Here is a 17,292-nt window from a genome sequence, read left to right on the forward strand (position 1 = left end):
TTATCGGTTGTTCGCACAATTCCCCAGCCTCAAAAGTGTCTGCTACCACAAAATCTCCCCCTAAACGTTTAGTGGCGATCAGGATAAATCCATCGTTTCATCAGTAATTGTGCCCCCATGTTGCTGAGGCTGCTGCGAAAAAGAGGTCGGCTTGGTGCGTGTACTGAGTGGAGTATGGGCGAAGTTGTACCTTTCTGGTCGCGGTTGAGACGCAGGTTGGTTCTGCGACTGAGGTTGCGAGTGCTGCGAAAGGATCTCCATCTCTCGGAATAGCCGCTCATACTCCTCGTCCTCGTCCTCGTCGATCAGGAATTCATCATTTCTCCTAGCCTGGAGATGCTCTCGCTCATATTCCCGCACCAGCTCATCCACCTCGATATCTTCCTCGTATTCTTGTGTCGGGCTCAGCTCTTCCTCTCCTCTGTCGTCGTCATCATCGTCATCCTCGCTCTCCATTTCTTCCTGCTGTGCAGCCTCCATTGCAGCCCTGCGTGCCATTTCCCTCTCCCAATGCCTCCTCTCTTTGACAAAATCCATTCTTAGTACCTGCTCCCCGACTTGTTCGGATCTGTCATCGTCCCGTCTTCGTCGAATGCGATCTAAGAATCTTGACTTCCTTTGCTCCCGATTTCTGTTGGTTTGGTTGGTTAGCAGCGATGTCGGACTCGAGGAGCGCGAGCGCAGTTCCCATTGCGATTGATTCTGATGACCAGAAATCGTAGAGAGGGTTGGTTGTGGAGGTCCAATGGAAGCTGGGATTGATCGAGAGAGTCTGAATGTCGATCGTTCGTGCGACAAGATCTTTGAGTTGTTGACGTTGTGGTTCGAGCCTGAATCAGGTGGCGTGAACAACGATGAGTGCCCGCCACGTCCGTATGTTCCAACGTGCATCTTCCCTGTGGGCGTCTCCTGTACGTTCGGGTGAAATCCTATGTCTGCTGCTGAGATCTCATTTTCTTCCTCAGTTTCGCTCTCCATCCTGTTCTCATCTTGATGCTCTGAGAACCCACCCCTCAAAGGCGACGAGCTCAGCAGGCTATGAGGATAGTCGTACTTGAGCTGTGGTGGGGAAGGCATCAAATTCGCATTCCTCGTCGTCCGCAGCGGCGAGGGCGAATGCGGCGCGTAATACGCTTTGGCGTGAGCCCGTCCGTAGCTATTGTCGTGATTGTGAGACTGTGAGAAACTGGGACGGTGGGACTGTTGAGACGTCGAGGCAATGAACGGGCTTGGTTGCGGCGGCGGCGAAGAAGAAAGGAAGTACATCCTCTCCTCACTTCTTCTTCGTCTATCTGTATATAGTAGGGGTGTTCGAGGTGGTGAGAAGAGTCTAGAGTGACAAGAATGACGAGCGTTCGGAACAAATATGCGTTACGTGTGTATGAGTGGTAGTTTGCTGTAACGGCTTTGAAGTGTAAAATGCGGATTTAGTGACGCGTTGAGCGCGACCGTGTACCAAGACCAATCATGAATCGACTTAACCGCATTCAGAATAACACGCTGTGCGGACAATACCACGAGTGCGTACGTAATTGACTATCTCATTCTCTTGCGGTACCATCGGGACCAGGGTCGCTTACAGGACACGGCCGATCCCTCAGCCGTAAAATCATGCTGCCTGGAGGATGGCTTTGGACGTCGTAGTCTTCAGTCTGGCTCAAAGTTTGCCTTTGAGCCAGACCAGACCTCGGACTATTACGAACTCTCATTTCACGCGAATCAACAGAGAAACTTTTGAACGGGAAATAGACACGATGTAAGGGAAATTTGTATTTCTACCTAGCCAATGCCTCAGACGACGCCCAGCCCCGATTTTCCATATCCTATGTACAGCTTCAAACAAGATAGGACAATGGTGAAAATGAGTGCTATCCAGCACAAATTAAGCCCCCTAATACATTTGGAAGCAGCATCATTCACTGTAAATTGCCCCTTCGGCTAGATCCGGATGGGCGTTTCACTTGATGATGTTTTGGTGGCGGAAAGGATCCACGCATAGTGTTTCTGTCTCGCTAAAAATTCGAAGACCAAGTACTGTCATAACGATCGTCAATGTGGCGGCTCAGTGACCCGTTGCGTTTTCAAAAGTTTGATGCGGTGTTGACAGGCCCGGGGGAATGGTATTGATCCAAGGTAGAACGGAAGGGTGTGGAGTCAGATCCGGTAGTGCCGCTGAGTTTGTCTTGGTTGAGGTTGGGGTCGTAGAGGTCGTCGTCGTGGAGGCTCTTCTTCTTGCCCCAAATTCTCCAGGCGGTGTAGGCTAGCCCAGCAAGCAACAAAGCACCGCCGACGCCGCCCACAACACCTCCGATGGTGGCTTTGGCAGTACTGCTGAGACCGGAGCTGCCGCCTTTGCCGCCGTTACCTGTCAGGGAAGCAGGATCAACACTGGTTGTGATCGGGACGAGGCTGCTGCCGGTGCTGGTAAGATGCACGGTGCTTCCTGCACTAACACTTGTGATTGTAGTAATGACCTCTTGAAGCGAACTCGTCGTGATCAAAGTCTTTGAAGGAGTAAATGTGCTGGTCTCGGTAGACGTGGATTGATCTGAGGAGCTGCTGTCCTCAGAGGAGGAACTCGAGGACGGGGTGCGCGTAGTCGTCGTCAGGATAACAGTGACCGAAGACGATGACGATGGAGGAAGAGTGATGGTGGAGGATGTTGTTTCTGTGCTCGCAGAGGTGGTATCGCTTGTAACGGTGACAGAAGTAGTCGAATCGCCGCCGCCATCGCTGGTAGGAGAGGTAGTCGGAGACGTACTGTCGGAGGAGCTGCTTGTGTCGGAACCGCCAGTAGACAACGGAACATTCTGTCGTTTGAAGAGAGCAATAGCATCGTCTAGGGGATCGGCGGAAACGGTGGAAGCACAGAGCAAACTGAAAAGTAGTACGGTGAGAGACCGCATCTTGATGACGGTACCCGATGAAGGTGGAGGTTCGAATTCGAGGTGGACAACGGGACAACGGTGTTGAAACAATCGAGACACGCCCTAGGGAGCCTTGAAGGCGTGGAGAGAGCGTGTGGGTATCAAAAGGTGTTTGGATATTCTCTCGAAGGCAGGCGAGTCAAGGTCGCGAACGAAGGACCTGTTTCTGGCAGGGATCGAGGAACGAGAGGCACGTGTGCGTGGGTTCGTTTGAGGTTTGGTTCTTGAAGAGTCAAAACAGAAGAGACTCTGTTTGACGCTTAGTACAGGAAATGTGAAGGCAGTTAAAAAAAGAGATAATAAGACAATGGGAAGGGGGGACAAAGCGAGGGAAATATGGGGATGTGGTCTGAAGATGAGAAAGAGGGAAAATAGGAAAGAGAAAAGTGGACGGTGGTGTCAGGTGTGAGTAAGTAAGTGATCGAGTGAGTGAATGAAGTGCATGAATCGAGAAAAAGAGTAGCAGTAGAGAAGAGCGAGGGTTGCAATTCTACGGGCGCAGTGTGGAAAGAGACGAAACACACAAGGATCTTCCCAGGAGCGCAGCCAGTGCCTAGGCGAACACCCCATAGGTGTCGTGAGCGCCCAGTAGCAGCCGTGGCAGCCCAGACGGCGGCATTGAACGGGGCAATAATTGGCGCACAGCCCCTACGCAGGAACCGGTTTGAGCGTGTTTGCACCAATCACGCGGCCCACGGCGGCCCTTTGGCCCTTTCGGCTTGTCTCCATGGGCCCCCCTGCCGTGCCTCCGTTTCTTTTTGTTCCCGAACAAACCTGGAACCCAACAAACAATCATCTCCCATTGTTTCCTCCGTGCTCATCATCACCTGTTCCGCTCCGAGCATTAGCCATCATTATGCACGTCCCTGGATGTGAAAAAAGGATGACGTACCTCTGTCGAGGACACTAGCGTTCGACTACCTGCAACGCAACGCAACACTCTCACGCTTCACCTCGCTGGTGAACAGGAACTCCAGGACGAACAAGTGAAGAGGAGGGATCGACCAGTACCGTGCGTGCATATGCAACTCGCAAGAGGCATCCGAAAATGTCATGCGTTACCGAGACGGGAGGAAGAAGACGAAGAGAGAAAAAAAACGCTCGTATCTGCATCTGCTACGCACGCAGCCGCCATGCATGGCCTTGTGGTGGCGTTTGTTGCAGCGAATGATACATACCCTACCGTTGTGGTAGTACCGCCAAAACAGATACGCCGCGTTCATATCCCGCCCCGAAGCGAGAATCTCGGAGAATTCGCTTACAAGACGGATCCTGATTATGAACAGAGGTCACTTAACGAGTCAGCTGGGATTGCCCACATCTGGGAATTTCTGTCGAGAAATCTCGAGGTTGGACAGATGCCAGCAGTACGTGCGCGATGGGTGACTGATATACGACGAATCTTACTCAGATTCGAAGGCGAGATGATCTCCAGGCCCTATCCCAAGTGACATGATGCGGGCCGCAGCATCCTCCGCCTCCCGCCTCCTTGTCACATGATTTGGATATTGTATTACCTGTTTCGTTTTGGCACCACATGATGCTAATGGCTTCTGTTCTCTGAATCGAGCACTCCCTGAACAAAATACCATGGCAGAACCGACCTCGCCAATGGTGGCTTCCAAATGTCCCGAGACCCATACATGGATTACTGTACGCCGTCCTGCCCAGAAATGAACCCGGAGCTATGTCTCGCCCCAAAGACACGCTTTCGTACAGTATATACACCGCTCTCTCGGTATTTTAATTCCCTTTTTTAAATCACGGCATGTTCTGCTGAACCGGAGTTATCCTCCTCTTCCTTGACCTTATACACGTGGAACTGAATAAAGATGGTGATATCCTCGACCATGGTGCCCAAACTGCCAATCAACCAGGGCAGATTCTTCACGACATAGTTGTGTTCCGTCGAATGGCAGAGGATGCCGGCGCCGTAGGTTAGGTTGCCCATCAAGGACAGGATGAAGAAGAGGAGCGAGAGACCTGCAGAGAGTTGACACATCGGACATCAGCACACAAATCATGCACCATCATACATATCAAGCACTACTAGGCATGCATCTCTCCTTGCTCTGACAAGGATCAAGGACAGGGCGGGAGTTTCTGTGCTTACCTTCGCAACTCCGATCCCTTGCATTCTTGACAATCTGCGGTATCCTGGCGCCCAAGTAGGCCACCGCGCTGAGGTACCCCAGCACCTGCGCGCCCGTCGCCATCTCTCCTGACTCGGCACCGCCGGACGCGGGGGAGGGCTTCCAGGCGCCGGACTCGTAGGCCAATGCCCACCCGGCGGCGCCGACGACGCCAATGGCCAAAACGCTCATTGCATTCCTGAACCAGAGCCTCGTGCCGGCCTCGTCGCTTTCTTCGAGGATTTTCGCCAGTTGGTCGTGGTGGTGGGCGGCAAAGCTGCTCCGTCGGCGCCGCAGACTGCTACTGCTTCGTCGCCTATCCATCGATCCCGGTATCGTCATGCTGTTCGTGCGGGTGCGCTTGAGGAGCGGTTCCTCTTCCGAGCTCCCCTGCCTCGACCGCTCGCCGCCAGGTGCTGCACTCGCTTCGCCGTCGACTCTGGCACCGCCGTCAACACCAGCACCAGCACCAGCAGCACCACTGCTACCAGAAGCGGATGCGCGCGCAGACAGCAGTGCTCGCCCCTCCCTCCTCTTGTTCATGATCCCATAGTAGAGACACTGGGCGATCAGGACACCGTCCGCAATGCAGAAGTAGACGCCAATCGCCACGACCACGGGCACGAGCCCCGCCCACAGGGCGCCCGCGAGATTCGCAATGTCGCCCAGGAACCAGACGAAGATGAAGAGCAGGGAAATGGCCTCGGCCGAGCCGTTGCGGTAGTTTTCGATCAGCTGCGGCACGAGCAGGAAGATCCAGCAGGCCAGCGAAATGGAGCCAAAGATGCCGGAGAGGGCTTCGCGGGTGGAGAGGGGGACGTCGGTGCTGGAAGGCGAGGTCGACAAGAGGCGGAGGAGCGACGACGCCATTGTTGGCTTAGGTAGAGGTTGGGCAATGCGTCAAACCCAGTGCATGCCCTGTTTAGAGAGTCTGGAGGGGAAAAAATTTCCACGGGGATGTAGCTGCAAAATTGATTCTCAAGGCACGAGCTCCGTCTGCTACCCACTGGCTATGTAGGTAGCTAATCGTAAAACTCTTGGGGGTGGAGTAATACAATGTCGGCGCGCCCCAGGACAGGTGCTCTCGTCCCCAGTGGGCCTAGTGAGCCTAGTGGCTAGTGAGCCTTTCCTTTCGCTGACCCTGCTCGCCTGGTGTTTCCCCAGAATACCAAGTACGGAGTGCATCATCCTGCAGCCACAGAGTTGCTAACTGGTTCAAGTCTGATACAAGGGTATCCTCACACATACATATAATTACTGGACGGAAATCTCAGCTTTTCCATTTTCTGCATCTCCCCCTAACAGCAATTCCCTCGTTATTCCCGGATGTATACTGACAAAAGCACCCACGGCCTGCTCAACAATGTTTGTAAAGAGGGTTCGAGATCACCCCTCCATCCGCCATAGTTTACTCTCTATTGCGGACATGGGCCGGCTCACCCAATCACCTCTGCCTTCACAGCTTTGCCGTCTTTCATCGTGAAGCGCAACACTGTCCCGGTTCCCCTGGTCATTTCTCTGCCACCTATCTGACCAAGCCCACTGTGGTAATGCTTACGTCGTCGAAGGCGTGGTTTGTTGCGCATGGATGCCGTCTGTTGAGGACTTGGCTTATGGGAAATTCCTCTGAGATGTGGCGAGGAAGTAGATGAAGGCATGAGCTTGAGGGTGATCAACGATCTTGGGTGTCTAGAGTTGTTGCTGCCTAACCAGAGCGTTAGTTGACCTTGTGACGAAACCGCTGGATCCAGCGGTGACAGACACGAACTTCTTGGGCTTTTATCGATACCCATCTTTGGCTTTGGGTTTTTCTTGGTTGCTATATGCATCATTGACCGGCCTCGGGGGTTTGAGTCGACCAGAGTTGGCGCAAGCTTGATACCGATTTCAGTTCTGTCTGGAGATACCAACGAGCAGGTGCGAGGAGGGTTGAGAAACGGGCTTCCTTGGGTGATCTCCAGCTACAGATCCTGAGCGCCTTCAGTGAGACTGACGTGTGGTAGTGATCGATGGCGATACCGAACTTGAGTCAGGATCCAAAGTTGAGGAGGTATGTGACTCTTTTCCCCAGAACGTCGACTAGAGGGTTGTTTGGCAATCGACCAGGCAGATTGTTTGTTCCGATGCATGTCGTGTGGTTGGCAAGATGGTTTGATGAGAACATCTTGTTTGTCTCAGTCATGGGTCCCGATGTCCTTTGTTAGGCAACTTCCCCCCCACTAATCAAGCAGGAAATCAAGACAACGTCGTGTGTCGCGACGAAGCCTTGTGTGAGACATCACGTGGCTCGTGATAGCTGTATTCACGAGGCTGAGCAAAGAGGCTCATACTGTACATACATGCCTCAGACGACGACATGGAGGCGACGGGAATAGATCCAATCCTGGAACTAAGATGGTGCGCTGTACCATATCCACAATTCCGCGTTTTGCTGTCAGTCGATTGCCATGCTTGTCAGGCACATGGAATTCATAATGGTCTTCACCTTCCAACTGGAGTTACCGTTTTCATGAACTCTCTTGCCTAATGCGGACATATGCAGGATGTTTGCATTGCCAGCCCAACGGCATTTGCCTTAGATTAGACCCAGGAGTTGAAGCCGCCATAAAGCTTGTCTTTGGCGATAGGCACAACGATTATCCGGGGATTTCGATGCCCTCCAAGTCCAGTTGTCGTACGCAGCGTACAAGGCATTGGTCGCCTGAAGACTCCAAGTGCTGAATAATTGCGCAATCCTTATCCCAGCCCACTCCGCATCATGATCGGCAACACTTTCGCTTGTAGGCTTTTGTAGATGTCCAATATGCCCACCATGCCGGCCCACTTCTTAGACAGAGTATTCAGTAAGATCAAGCATGTCCCAGATATTTCATGGATTCCACTGAAGTCCACTGGGCCTTCTATGTCGCCACTGAGCTCCCTCGAAAAACTCACGACAGGCAATCGTCCGTCAATGGCCAACAGACAATGTGCCATGATGATGATGGTGGCTTGGTGGATGTAGTGTGCCGAAATCATGGTGATCGGATACATCCCCCAAGGAGTACCCTCAGCGCCACGAAAGAGCTTGTTGTAGAATTCGACGATCTTCACAGCAGAGTGGTAGCTCTCGCGTGGTATGACTTCGGTGATCTCTGGTCCTAGGATTGGGTCTTTGGTTGCTGCTAGTGCTCGCAGCAAGAGCGGCTGGAACAGGAAACAGATGGACGTATCAAAGCCCGTCTCGCATGTCATGCTACCCATTCCAGGCGCAGTCTCGATGAACTGTAGTTCTCGCCGCCACGCCAACATGGACTCGACAGTCTGCTCATACCACATCCGGGGCAATGTTGGTGCTACTGCCGGTAGGTATAATTCCCGGAATATCTCCGAGCGGAGATATGTAAGTCGGTAGTAGTGAGAGGTAAAAATCGTCTGGAGCGTTTCTGGGTCGGCCATTGGGGCTTCATTCAACGAGGCTGGATATTCAGCGGTAATGATCTCTTCGGTCAGATCCGAAGGCCGGCCAAGGTGTTGTCCCATGGTCCGCTCGATACAATATAGTCCCCAGAATATACCACGACGCTTCTTCCGACTCTTCTCGTCTTCGTATTCGTCGTTAGTTTCGGTGTGATAGTTGAGCTCTACGCTCAAACGGCAGGCGAAATCCAACAATTTCCAGATGTCGCCTTTCCGGGGCTGGAACAAAGTAAACAGAATAAGAAGGAGCAGGGCTTGAAGTGCATCGGGAGATACATCCGAGGTTACCTCTTCAACACATTGTAGGCCTTCGGAATAGTACGCCATTGATTCGGTGTCGTACACGGAGTGATGCCTCGCCTTATTCGCTGCAGCGATGGCACAGATCATGGCAACCCGGAAAAACTGATGCGCTTCCTTTCCAGTGAGGTACTTGACATTTGAGCCATGGTGGCGCAAATAGGTATCGATCTCGTAGGCCATGTCTTCCGGGTCAAAGAAGGTCATCAGAGTATTTGTGGTCGACATGTACAAGTTGATGAGCATCTGGATCTCAGTCCGCGATGGAGTAGCCCTGGGCTGCAATGGCTCAGCTACCTCCGTGCTCTGGGCATTGAGCCAAAACTCAGGCCCGGCATAGTCTGGATGGTGGACTAGGGAACCCAGCTTCGACTGCGCATGCACGAGGACTTCAACCACCAACGCATACGGCGAGCTGCTGCCCAAGAACTGCCAACACGTGGGGTTGGCATGTTCTATGATAAAATGTTTGTCAAAAGAAAGGTCGCTGGTGTAAGTGCCCCAGTCGTTGAGAGGAGGATCGAGGGTGGTGGATGCTGTCGAAATGTTCCGATCATGGTGAGGCAGCTTAAAGGTACTGAGTGGCTCATTTGTCCCATTGACAGACGCTTGAACGGTACGCAGACGACTCAGCCGTGTCAACAGTGAGTGGACGTAGCTTTGGCGGCAAGGTCAGACTCTCTTTCTCCGTACAACAACGGGCAATTTAGAGGGGCGGCACACTGACCTTCGTGGCAGAGTCTGCTGTAAGGCATGATCGAAAAATGTGCACTCAGCTTTGCCTTTTTGACACAGTCGACAAGCAGGCAGATTTGTGTCGCACTTCCTTCTCAAACGACGGCATCTTTGACAGGTGGGCAGCAGACGTGTCAGATCTGCTTCGGAGATGGTCGCGTGGTCAATGTCCATGCTGTGCTATTGCGACCGACCAAGTCCGTTGTGGCGGGTATTCAAGCAGTATACAAGCAAGGACATGTGCGCTTTGGTAACACAGCCTTGCATCAAAAGCCGAACCTGAGTCGTATTTGGGTTTGCTGGACGCAGTTCCAACCTTCAATCAACGTCCATCATTGAAAGCCATTCCAAGGGTAGAGGAAGAGAATTTCGAGGTGACGGGGAGGGAGGAGGAGTTCGCATGAGCCGAGGTGGGTGGCGCGAACAAGAAGAGGCAATTAATTTCAAGCTGCAGAGACCTCTCCGTCTGCCCCCCGCCGTACAGATGCCGGGATGAAGGACGGGCATCAACGGGCAATCGGGGGGTTGGGGGGGCGCCCAGGACGAGATAGGCGAAAACAGCAGGGACGCCGCAGAGGGGAAGAAAGAATTGGGAAGGGCAGATTGGCGGGGGCATGGGCTCCCTCCCTGGCTCACTACTGCTGGCTGCGTGTCGGTGGCCAGTTGAGTCAGTTTGCAGTTTGGAGACATGGTGGGTTGCGATAAGGGAAAATCACTTCCATCACATCCTGCGCCCTTGGACATCCACCATTGCTCACTGCCACCAATACTATCATACCATGACTACCATGACTACCACCATCAGACCAAACCTAACCTTGCTACCGCCCTACCGATCGACCTGCTCGTACCGCGTACATACCTACCTACGGCTTTGGCCCCTTGTGATTCGCGCCATCCATTCCATCCAGCCAAGCCACCATCTCAAAAGAGGGTTCCCTCACTTCGCCTCCTCCTCCTCCTCCTCCTCTTCGGCGTCAGCATCTTCGTTACTACCATCATCAACACCATCACCGTCACTACGACCCCGGTCATCGGCTATTGAATCCGCCTGTGTACCCGATGGGCTTGATGCGAGGGCCAACAGGTTCCCATTGCTCTTGCACAGCGTCTGCACCCTCGATGCCCTGAAATCCAACCAACCGTCGCCTCACTCAACTATCATTCCACGATGAGCGAATGTCGTCGGTCCGTCCTCTCTTGCGCCCGCTGTCGCCGGAGAAAAATCAAATGCGATCGAGCCATCCCCTGCGGCCAGTGCATTGCCGCAAAGTCGGACTGTACCGGCTTCAGCTCCAAGGACCAAGATCCCACGATCCCCAGGAGCATTGTCCAGCATCTTGAATCCGAAATTGCAAAGGTCGAGGGCGAGCTCGCCCGCAATGGCCATTTGGAAGAACTCAATGCCTCGGACATTCTCGCGGGCATGCCTACCAACGACGGCATTCCAATCGAGGATCCTGTATTACCAATCATTGATCTGCCCAGCGAGAAGCCAGACGAGACGCCCAAGTTGACGCTCAATGTTGATATCATCTCGCCGCCAGCCGTACCGAGAGACACGATTCGAGACGAAGTCATGAGCTGCGGAGAGTTGCAGGCTATGATCTTTGCCATCCTCCCAACCGGCCCTGGAATCACCGACCTCATCTCGAGGGTCCGCATGAGCCTGACGCCATCCACCGCCATAGCATCTGGATCTCCCAGAGAAGCACGCAGAAAGTCCATCTCACGGGCCAGCCATGAAGTCAGTTGCACTATGCTGAAATCTATCCCGACTCCCATTCTGCGAAGTCTCATCAAGAAATACATGACCAGGGTGTATCCGATTTACCCTGTTTTACATGCTCCCTCACTCTGGCAGCAGCTCGAGCGAGTCATTAAGACTCTACAAGAAATGCCTGACAAACATCGTGCCGTTCCGCCGTCCTTTGATTTTCTCATCATATACCTCATGCTCTCCATCTCTGCTACATTGGGGAGTGCGCGGACAGGCCACGAGGCTAAGCACATGGTCTTCTCTGGATCTCTCTTCGAAGAAGGCATTCAGCATTTATCCGACAAAGCCAAAATTCCTTCCGACCTTGCCGGGATCCAAGTCACGCTCATGGTTCTCCAATACGCGTCTATCAACCCTCGTCTCGCAAACGTCTGGATGTTAACGGGGGCTGCGATGCGCGCATGCTTAGAACTCGGTCTTCACCGCGAAGCACCGGAAGCCCTGAACTTTGACCCGCTGACTCTCGATCTTCGACGCCGTCTGTTCTGGTCAGCGTATAATTTCGACCGCGCCATCTGCTCGGCACTTCAACGGCCCCTCTCCATTCCGGACCAAACCATTGATGCTCATTTTCCTTCTATCCTCGATGACAGGCATATCCACACCACCGGCATCGACCCAACGGGCGCTGAAACCAAAATTCACATGTTACGATGGATCCATTTCCGTCGCTTGCAGAGCGCCATGACAGAAGTGCATTTCCAGGGCAAGCCGCTCGAACCGGGGCAGTCGTGGGAAGACTGGCTGGTCTCGATGGAAAGGCGCCTCCAAGCATGGTATGAAGACTACAATGACGGCCATGAGTTGACGGAATTCACCCTTGCACATGGCTTGACTAATCTGCACCGCCCGTCACCTCGCGTGCCCTTGCCAGGACCCAGAAGTCTAATGGTGGCGTTCGAAGCTGCTTGCTCTAGCGCCAAATGTCTGCGTGACCATATCCTAACAGGTTTCTATCGCCGGTCATGGCTGATTGCCCACCACGTGCTCGAAAATAGCATGGTTGTTCTGTTCTGTCTCCGCCACGGCTTTGACGCAATCTCCTCACGGTTCAATGCGCAGCAAATTTTCGAAATGACCAAGGTTTTCACCGCAAACTTCCTGGCCCTGGCCGCGCAGGGATGGAACGAAGTTTCTAACTACGCGGGGGTGTATGAGCGCCTTTTAGGACCGCTATTGGAATCCGTCTTTTCCAATCGTCCGCCCTCGCTATCATCGTTTGGTCCCGCCCAAGATGCAGAACTCACGCGTCTCCTCTATCCTGGACCCGCCCAGCTGGATAAGCTCCGCTTCGGCAGTCGTTCAGGCTATGAGGGCGACGGCTTACCGACTTTTGATGTGGGCACGTTGAACTGGGAAGAGTTTAGCGTGAGTGATACAAGATCGGCGAGTGCGGAGGGATTTGTCGCAGGTTGGGATTTGTTTGATCCCAGTGCAGTGGGGAGTGGAGGGCATGATTTAGTCTTTGGGATGGCTTAGCAGGCGCGACGACTTTCTCCCGGGCACAACATGATCCAGAGCCTCGCAGCGGGGAGCAAGACGAGACTACCGGGACAGAAAGTGACTCCAATGCCTTACATCTGTCGAACGTCGTCTTCGAGGGAGGAGCTCTTTTCCTGTTGGGGTATTATGTCCTCACTTTTGTCGTCACTGTCAGATTCGACCCACACCCTACATATGCGATTTGATCTCATCCTCATAGTCATCATATACGACGCGGGGACTGGTTACGAGATGTCTGACGAGAGAATTGGGCCGAATCTTTTGAGCTCCGCGATGGGTCCCGACAAATACTTCAATGTGAACTTGAGGCCTCCATCAACACCCAGAATGACTCGTCCCTCGGGCCTGTCTAGAAGGGCACATGCTTGGCTGATGCTAAACTCTGGACCTGGACGCACCTGGCTTTTGGGACTGGAAAGGAGTCATGATGATTGACAATGAGGGCTATGGTGAATTTGGACCTTCTGGTCTAGAGACGTCAGCCAGGCAAAAATCGAACACCTGGAATGGGCTGTCGGGAAGCCTTGGCTCCTGAGAAGAGGTCCGGCTCCCGGGACTGACATTCTCAGTGATGGTATGCAACTGCTATTTATGGACGGACGAAATCTATCATGCTAGTTCCAAGGTCTAGCTAGGGGTTTGGACCGCCCCGAGTATCCCGATGGTATACACGGATAAAAAAGTGTGATCACTCTTGATGACGACGATGATTGGCCAGATGACGGCGGTTGTGTACCCTGTATATTAAACGCAGTCTATTGTGATGAAATTCAAAAGCATTTTTCCCACAGAAGCCCGTTTCAAGAACACAGATGTCCGAGATGCTGCTCGGAGGACAAGGCACACAACACAGTGCATATTGATCGGGGAAGTCGGAGGAAAGACCTCGAGAAGCGGAAATTTGAGATGTACGTGTGTGTGCTTGCGTGCTTTGTTGATCTTAACCGCCCTGTTTATATCTGGGAAATATGGCTTCGAGTCTCTGGACCAAAGCATCCGGCACGTCCGTTGTCTCGGTGCCCGTGCTCGTCGAATTCTCGATAGCCTTTGCTGTACGCTTGCTGGTGCGAGTGTTGAGCAACTCCTTCCAACTCTTCATGTCATGTAGCTTGACTTCCTCATCTAGCACCACCGGCTCCACCTCTTCCGACTCGGTTCCCTTTCCCGTCTCCGTTTCTGGTCTTTCCTGCTTCCCGAATTGTAGCTTTCGCATTGCCCAGGCCACCTCGTTCCCAGTACTTGGCTGCGAGTCGGGGACTGGGCTTCGCACCATCAGCGATTTCAAGACGCCGCGGTTTGCGCAGAGTTTGACCTCGTGGTGCTCGAGCATGCCGCTGGCAAATTCGAACCGGGGGGTCTGTTCGAAAATCCAGCTCGGCGATGTGAGCTCTCGCACGCCGGCTGCTATTGCGGGATCCAGCTCGTTGCGCGGTTCGGCACCGGCTGCGAGGGTGATTTCGACCACCCCGGGTTTGCGAGCGTCAACCCCTCCGTACATCTTCCAGAACTCCCTGGTGATGGCCTCCATGATCTCAGCTCTGACCACCTCCCTCTCGTGGGGATCCGGTGTCCACGCGAGATTCCCGACTTTGCTGCGTACGCTCTCTACCCCCTTGGCACTGATGAGGCCTCTCCCAGGGCTTCTCAACAGGTCGGAGATTTTGCTCACGTACGGGCTGGAGTAGAGCAATGTCCCGTGATGCAGGGCGCGGCCCCTGGTCAATTTGAACGCGCTGCCGCTGACCTTCAACCACTCAGCTCCATCTGGCTTTTGCATGACGATGTCGTTGCGCTCGTTGACTCGAACGGCGCCGAAATTGTATCTCTCGCCGTCGACACCGGACGACGATGACGCAGATCTGGCACTCGCAAGGCTCTCAAGACCGCGCACTACCATCTCAGCATGCGTGCTTCTCTTAAAAGCCTTAGTGTTCGGCACGATGACGGAGTAGTTCAGGTTCCCCGAATCATGGAAGACAGTGCCGCCTCCGCTGCGGCGGCGGACGAGGTCGATGGGCACGACATCTGGCGACATATCGCTGTGGTTATCAGGAAACTTCAGCAACCCTGTCGTCCCCGTGTCGTTGTCGCCTCCTCTTTTGAACGCGCCGGTCCCCTGCTTCTCAACAGGTAGCCCTTCTTGCAACCTTTTCAGGTCCGCTTCGAGCCATGGGTTCTGGTTGCGGCCCACAACCACACAAGGTCTGTTGGTGTAGAAAAGAAGGATGTGCGAGTCGGGATGGGACTTGGTGAGCAGGAAGTGCTCAATCGAGAGATTGTGATATGGATCGTCCGACGTCAGATGGAAAATGAAAGGCCCCGTTCCTTGCGAGACGCGGGACAGCTCTTTAGGGTCCCATGTTGGACTTGGGTCGGGTTTGATGCTGCCACCATGGACCCGGCGACAACGGAGGACTGCGTTCAGGAGCCTAGCCTGTGATCGTCTCGTAGGTCGGCCTATGGATACCCGGTTCGACGAGGTCAGGAGCAGCCATGGAGCTGGCCGCATTGAACTAGGAAGCCAAGTCGAATACAGCAGTTCGCATGACACAGAGGATCACCAGCGACCCCCAGCCATATACGGAGTACTCGGTACCTCGTACATCTTCGCAGAGCAAGTGCCAAGGAGCTAATATGAGTTGCGTCAAGCACACTAGTCCAGATACGGACTACGATGATGCTGCCCTATGCTCACACCCGGCAAGCTGGGTGACCAATCGTTCACGCTTTCACAGGTCGTGGGGGCCGAAATTGGCCATGACAAGCGCCTATCATATCTCTTCCATATTTAGCACGTTTTATAACGGCTTGTCCCCCTCTCACCTTGGCACTCACCTCTACCGGGTACACATCGTGAGGTCCTCCTTTGAGGTGTTCATTGACCGTGCAGTTATGGGCCTCGGTTTACGAGTTTCTGAGTCGCGTCTCGAATATGGGGTACGTACACACGCGGCACTTCTTTTCAATGTAATGTACAACTGCCGGCGAGACGTCGACGTCGCCTCGTGCGGGGATTCCGCTGATTCCCCGACATGGAGATTGGTTCTTACTAGTAACCCGGGGTCCCTATATACCAAGAGAACTGTTCTACCATGTAGGTGTAGGTACGAACCCCGTTGAGCTCGTCCTTGGGAACAAGAATGGCACCGATCAAGGAGATTGAATACTTTCGTGTCCCTCCACGCTGGATCTTCGTCAAGATCACCGACGCCGATGGGAAGACAGGCTGGGGTGAAGCGTCCTTAGAGGGCAATTCAGAAGCCGTAGAGGGCTGTTTGGATGGATTCAGGGAACGATTCGTCGGCATGGAAGCCAAGTGCGTGTGTCCCCTTTACTGTTGTTCCTATCAGGGCTGATGTGACACACGCAGTGAGATTGAAAATATATGGCAACATGCATACCGGGGAAGCTTCTATCGAGGTGGACCAGTCATTATGAGCGCTCTAGCGGGCGTTGATATCGCGTTGTGGGATTTAAAGGGTGGGCAGAACATGCCGAGGCAGGGCGTCAGCTACTAATTCAGGGTGTAGCACGGAGATTGAATGTGCCCATCTATGAGCTCCTAGGGGGCAAGGTCCGCTCGAAAATCAAGGTCTACACCTGGGTTCGAGGCGCCAATGCTGCTGCTTGTGCGAACCATGCGCATGTGCCCCTAAACTTCCCAAGGTTAGACCCATCACTGACCTCTTGTCGTCCAGCCTGGTCAGAAAGGAGCAAGGATTCAAGGCGGTCAAGATGACGGCCACTGAAGATCTCGGCTGGGTGGATTCTCCCGCGGCATTGGACGATGCGGTGGAGCGATTGAAAGCGGTCAAGGCAACAGGTGTCGACTGTGGGCTAGATTTCCACGGCCGCGTCCATAAACCCATGGTCAAGCTGTTGGCGCGAAAGCTTGAGCCTCACGAACCCCTGTTCATCGAAGAGCCGCTGCTGTCGGACCACCCGGAAGGATTACGGTCTTTGGACACCACGATTCCCGTCGCGCTAGGCGAACGACTGCACAGCCGTTGGGCGTTCAAGCCCTTTTTGGAGCTGGGCAAGGTAGACATCTTGCAGCCGGACATCAGCCACGCTGGGGGCATCTCCGAGCTTCGTCGCATCGCCACCATGGCCGAGGCCTACGACGTCTCTCTGGCGCCACACTGCCCGCTCGGACCGATCGCCCTGGCGGCAAACTTCCAAATCAACGCCGTGAGCGCCAACTTTTTCATTCAGGAGATGATTCTCGACCCGAACCAGAATTTGTCGGTGGGACAGGGGGACTTGAAGGGCTACACCAAGAACGCCGAAGTGTGGACGATCAAGGACGGCATGATTGACATGATGGACGGGCCGGGACTGGGCATCGAGGTCGATGAGGAGCGTGTCAGGCAGTCCGCGGTCGGTACCAAATCATGGAGATTTCCCACATTTACAGGACCTGGCGGGGAGCTGCGGGAATGGTAAGTTGATATAC

The 17,292-nt window shown here is 53.8% G+C and overlaps 7 protein-coding genes across 7 annotated transcripts; 2 read left to right on the forward strand and 5 right to left on the reverse strand.

Moving 5' to 3' along the window:
- Nucleotides 1–78: 78 nt before the first annotated feature.
- On the reverse strand, nucleotides 79–1,266 carry AYL99_11424 (hypothetical protein; the record flags this gene model as incomplete). The annotated part of the gene is made up of 1 exon (XM_018842930.1): nucleotides 79–1,266. The coding sequence occupies one exon, from the start codon at nucleotides 1,264–1,266 to the stop codon at nucleotides 79–81; it is 1,188 nt and encodes a 395-aa protein (XP_018687690.1).
- An 815-nt stretch (nucleotides 1,267–2,081) lies between these two features.
- AYL99_11425 (hypothetical protein) lies at nucleotides 2,082–2,906 on the reverse strand (the record flags this gene model as incomplete). Its single annotated transcript, XM_018842931.1, has 1 exon — nucleotides 2,082–2,906. One exon carries the CDS (start codon nucleotides 2,904–2,906, stop codon nucleotides 2,082–2,084), a length of 825 nt encoding a protein of 274 aa, XP_018687691.1.
- Nucleotides 2,907–4,683: 1,777 nt separating this feature from the next.
- AYL99_11426 (hypothetical protein) lies at nucleotides 4,684–5,929 on the reverse strand (the record flags this gene model as incomplete). Its single annotated transcript, XM_018842932.1, has 2 exons — nucleotides 4,684–4,910; nucleotides 5,041–5,929. The coding sequence occupies 2 exons, from the start codon at nucleotides 5,927–5,929 to the stop codon at nucleotides 4,684–4,686; spliced, it is 1,116 nt and encodes a 371-aa protein (XP_018687692.1).
- A 1,866-nt stretch (nucleotides 5,930–7,795) lies between these two features.
- Nucleotides 7,796–9,573, reverse strand: AYL99_11427 (hypothetical protein; the record flags this gene model as incomplete). The annotated part of the gene is made up of 2 exons (XM_018842933.1): nucleotides 7,796–9,476; nucleotides 9,542–9,573. The coding sequence occupies 2 exons, from the start codon at nucleotides 9,571–9,573 to the stop codon at nucleotides 7,796–7,798; spliced, it is 1,713 nt and encodes a 570-aa protein (XP_018687693.1).
- Nucleotides 9,574–10,724: 1,151 nt separating this feature from the next.
- Nucleotides 10,725–12,812, forward strand: AYL99_11428 (hypothetical protein; the record flags this gene model as incomplete). Its single annotated transcript, XM_018842934.1, has 1 exon — nucleotides 10,725–12,812. The coding sequence occupies one exon, from the start codon at nucleotides 10,725–10,727 to the stop codon at nucleotides 12,810–12,812; it is 2,088 nt and encodes a 695-aa protein (XP_018687694.1).
- A 964-nt stretch (nucleotides 12,813–13,776) lies between these two features.
- Nucleotides 13,777–15,331, reverse strand: AYL99_11429 (hypothetical protein; the record flags this gene model as incomplete). The annotated part of the gene is made up of 2 exons (XM_018842935.1): nucleotides 13,777–15,251; nucleotides 15,304–15,331. The coding sequence occupies 2 exons, from the start codon at nucleotides 15,329–15,331 to the stop codon at nucleotides 13,777–13,779; spliced, it is 1,503 nt and encodes a 500-aa protein (XP_018687695.1).
- A 645-nt stretch (nucleotides 15,332–15,976) lies between these two features.
- Nucleotides 15,977–17,282, forward strand: AYL99_11430 (D-galactonate dehydratase; the record flags this gene model as incomplete). Its single annotated transcript, XM_018842936.1, has 4 exons — nucleotides 15,977–16,152; nucleotides 16,207–16,316; nucleotides 16,367–16,502; nucleotides 16,535–17,282. 4 exons carry the CDS (start codon nucleotides 15,977–15,979, stop codon nucleotides 17,280–17,282), a joined length of 1,170 nt encoding a protein of 389 aa, XP_018687696.1.
- Nucleotides 17,283–17,292: the final 10 nt, after the last annotated feature.

The sequence above is a fragment of the Fonsecaea erecta genome, assembly GCF_001651985.1.
Source record: "Fonsecaea erecta strain CBS 125763 chromosome Unknown Scaff14, whole genome shotgun sequence".
Classification (NCBI taxonomy): Eukaryota; Fungi; Ascomycota; class Eurotiomycetes; order Chaetothyriales; family Herpotrichiellaceae; genus Fonsecaea; species Fonsecaea erecta.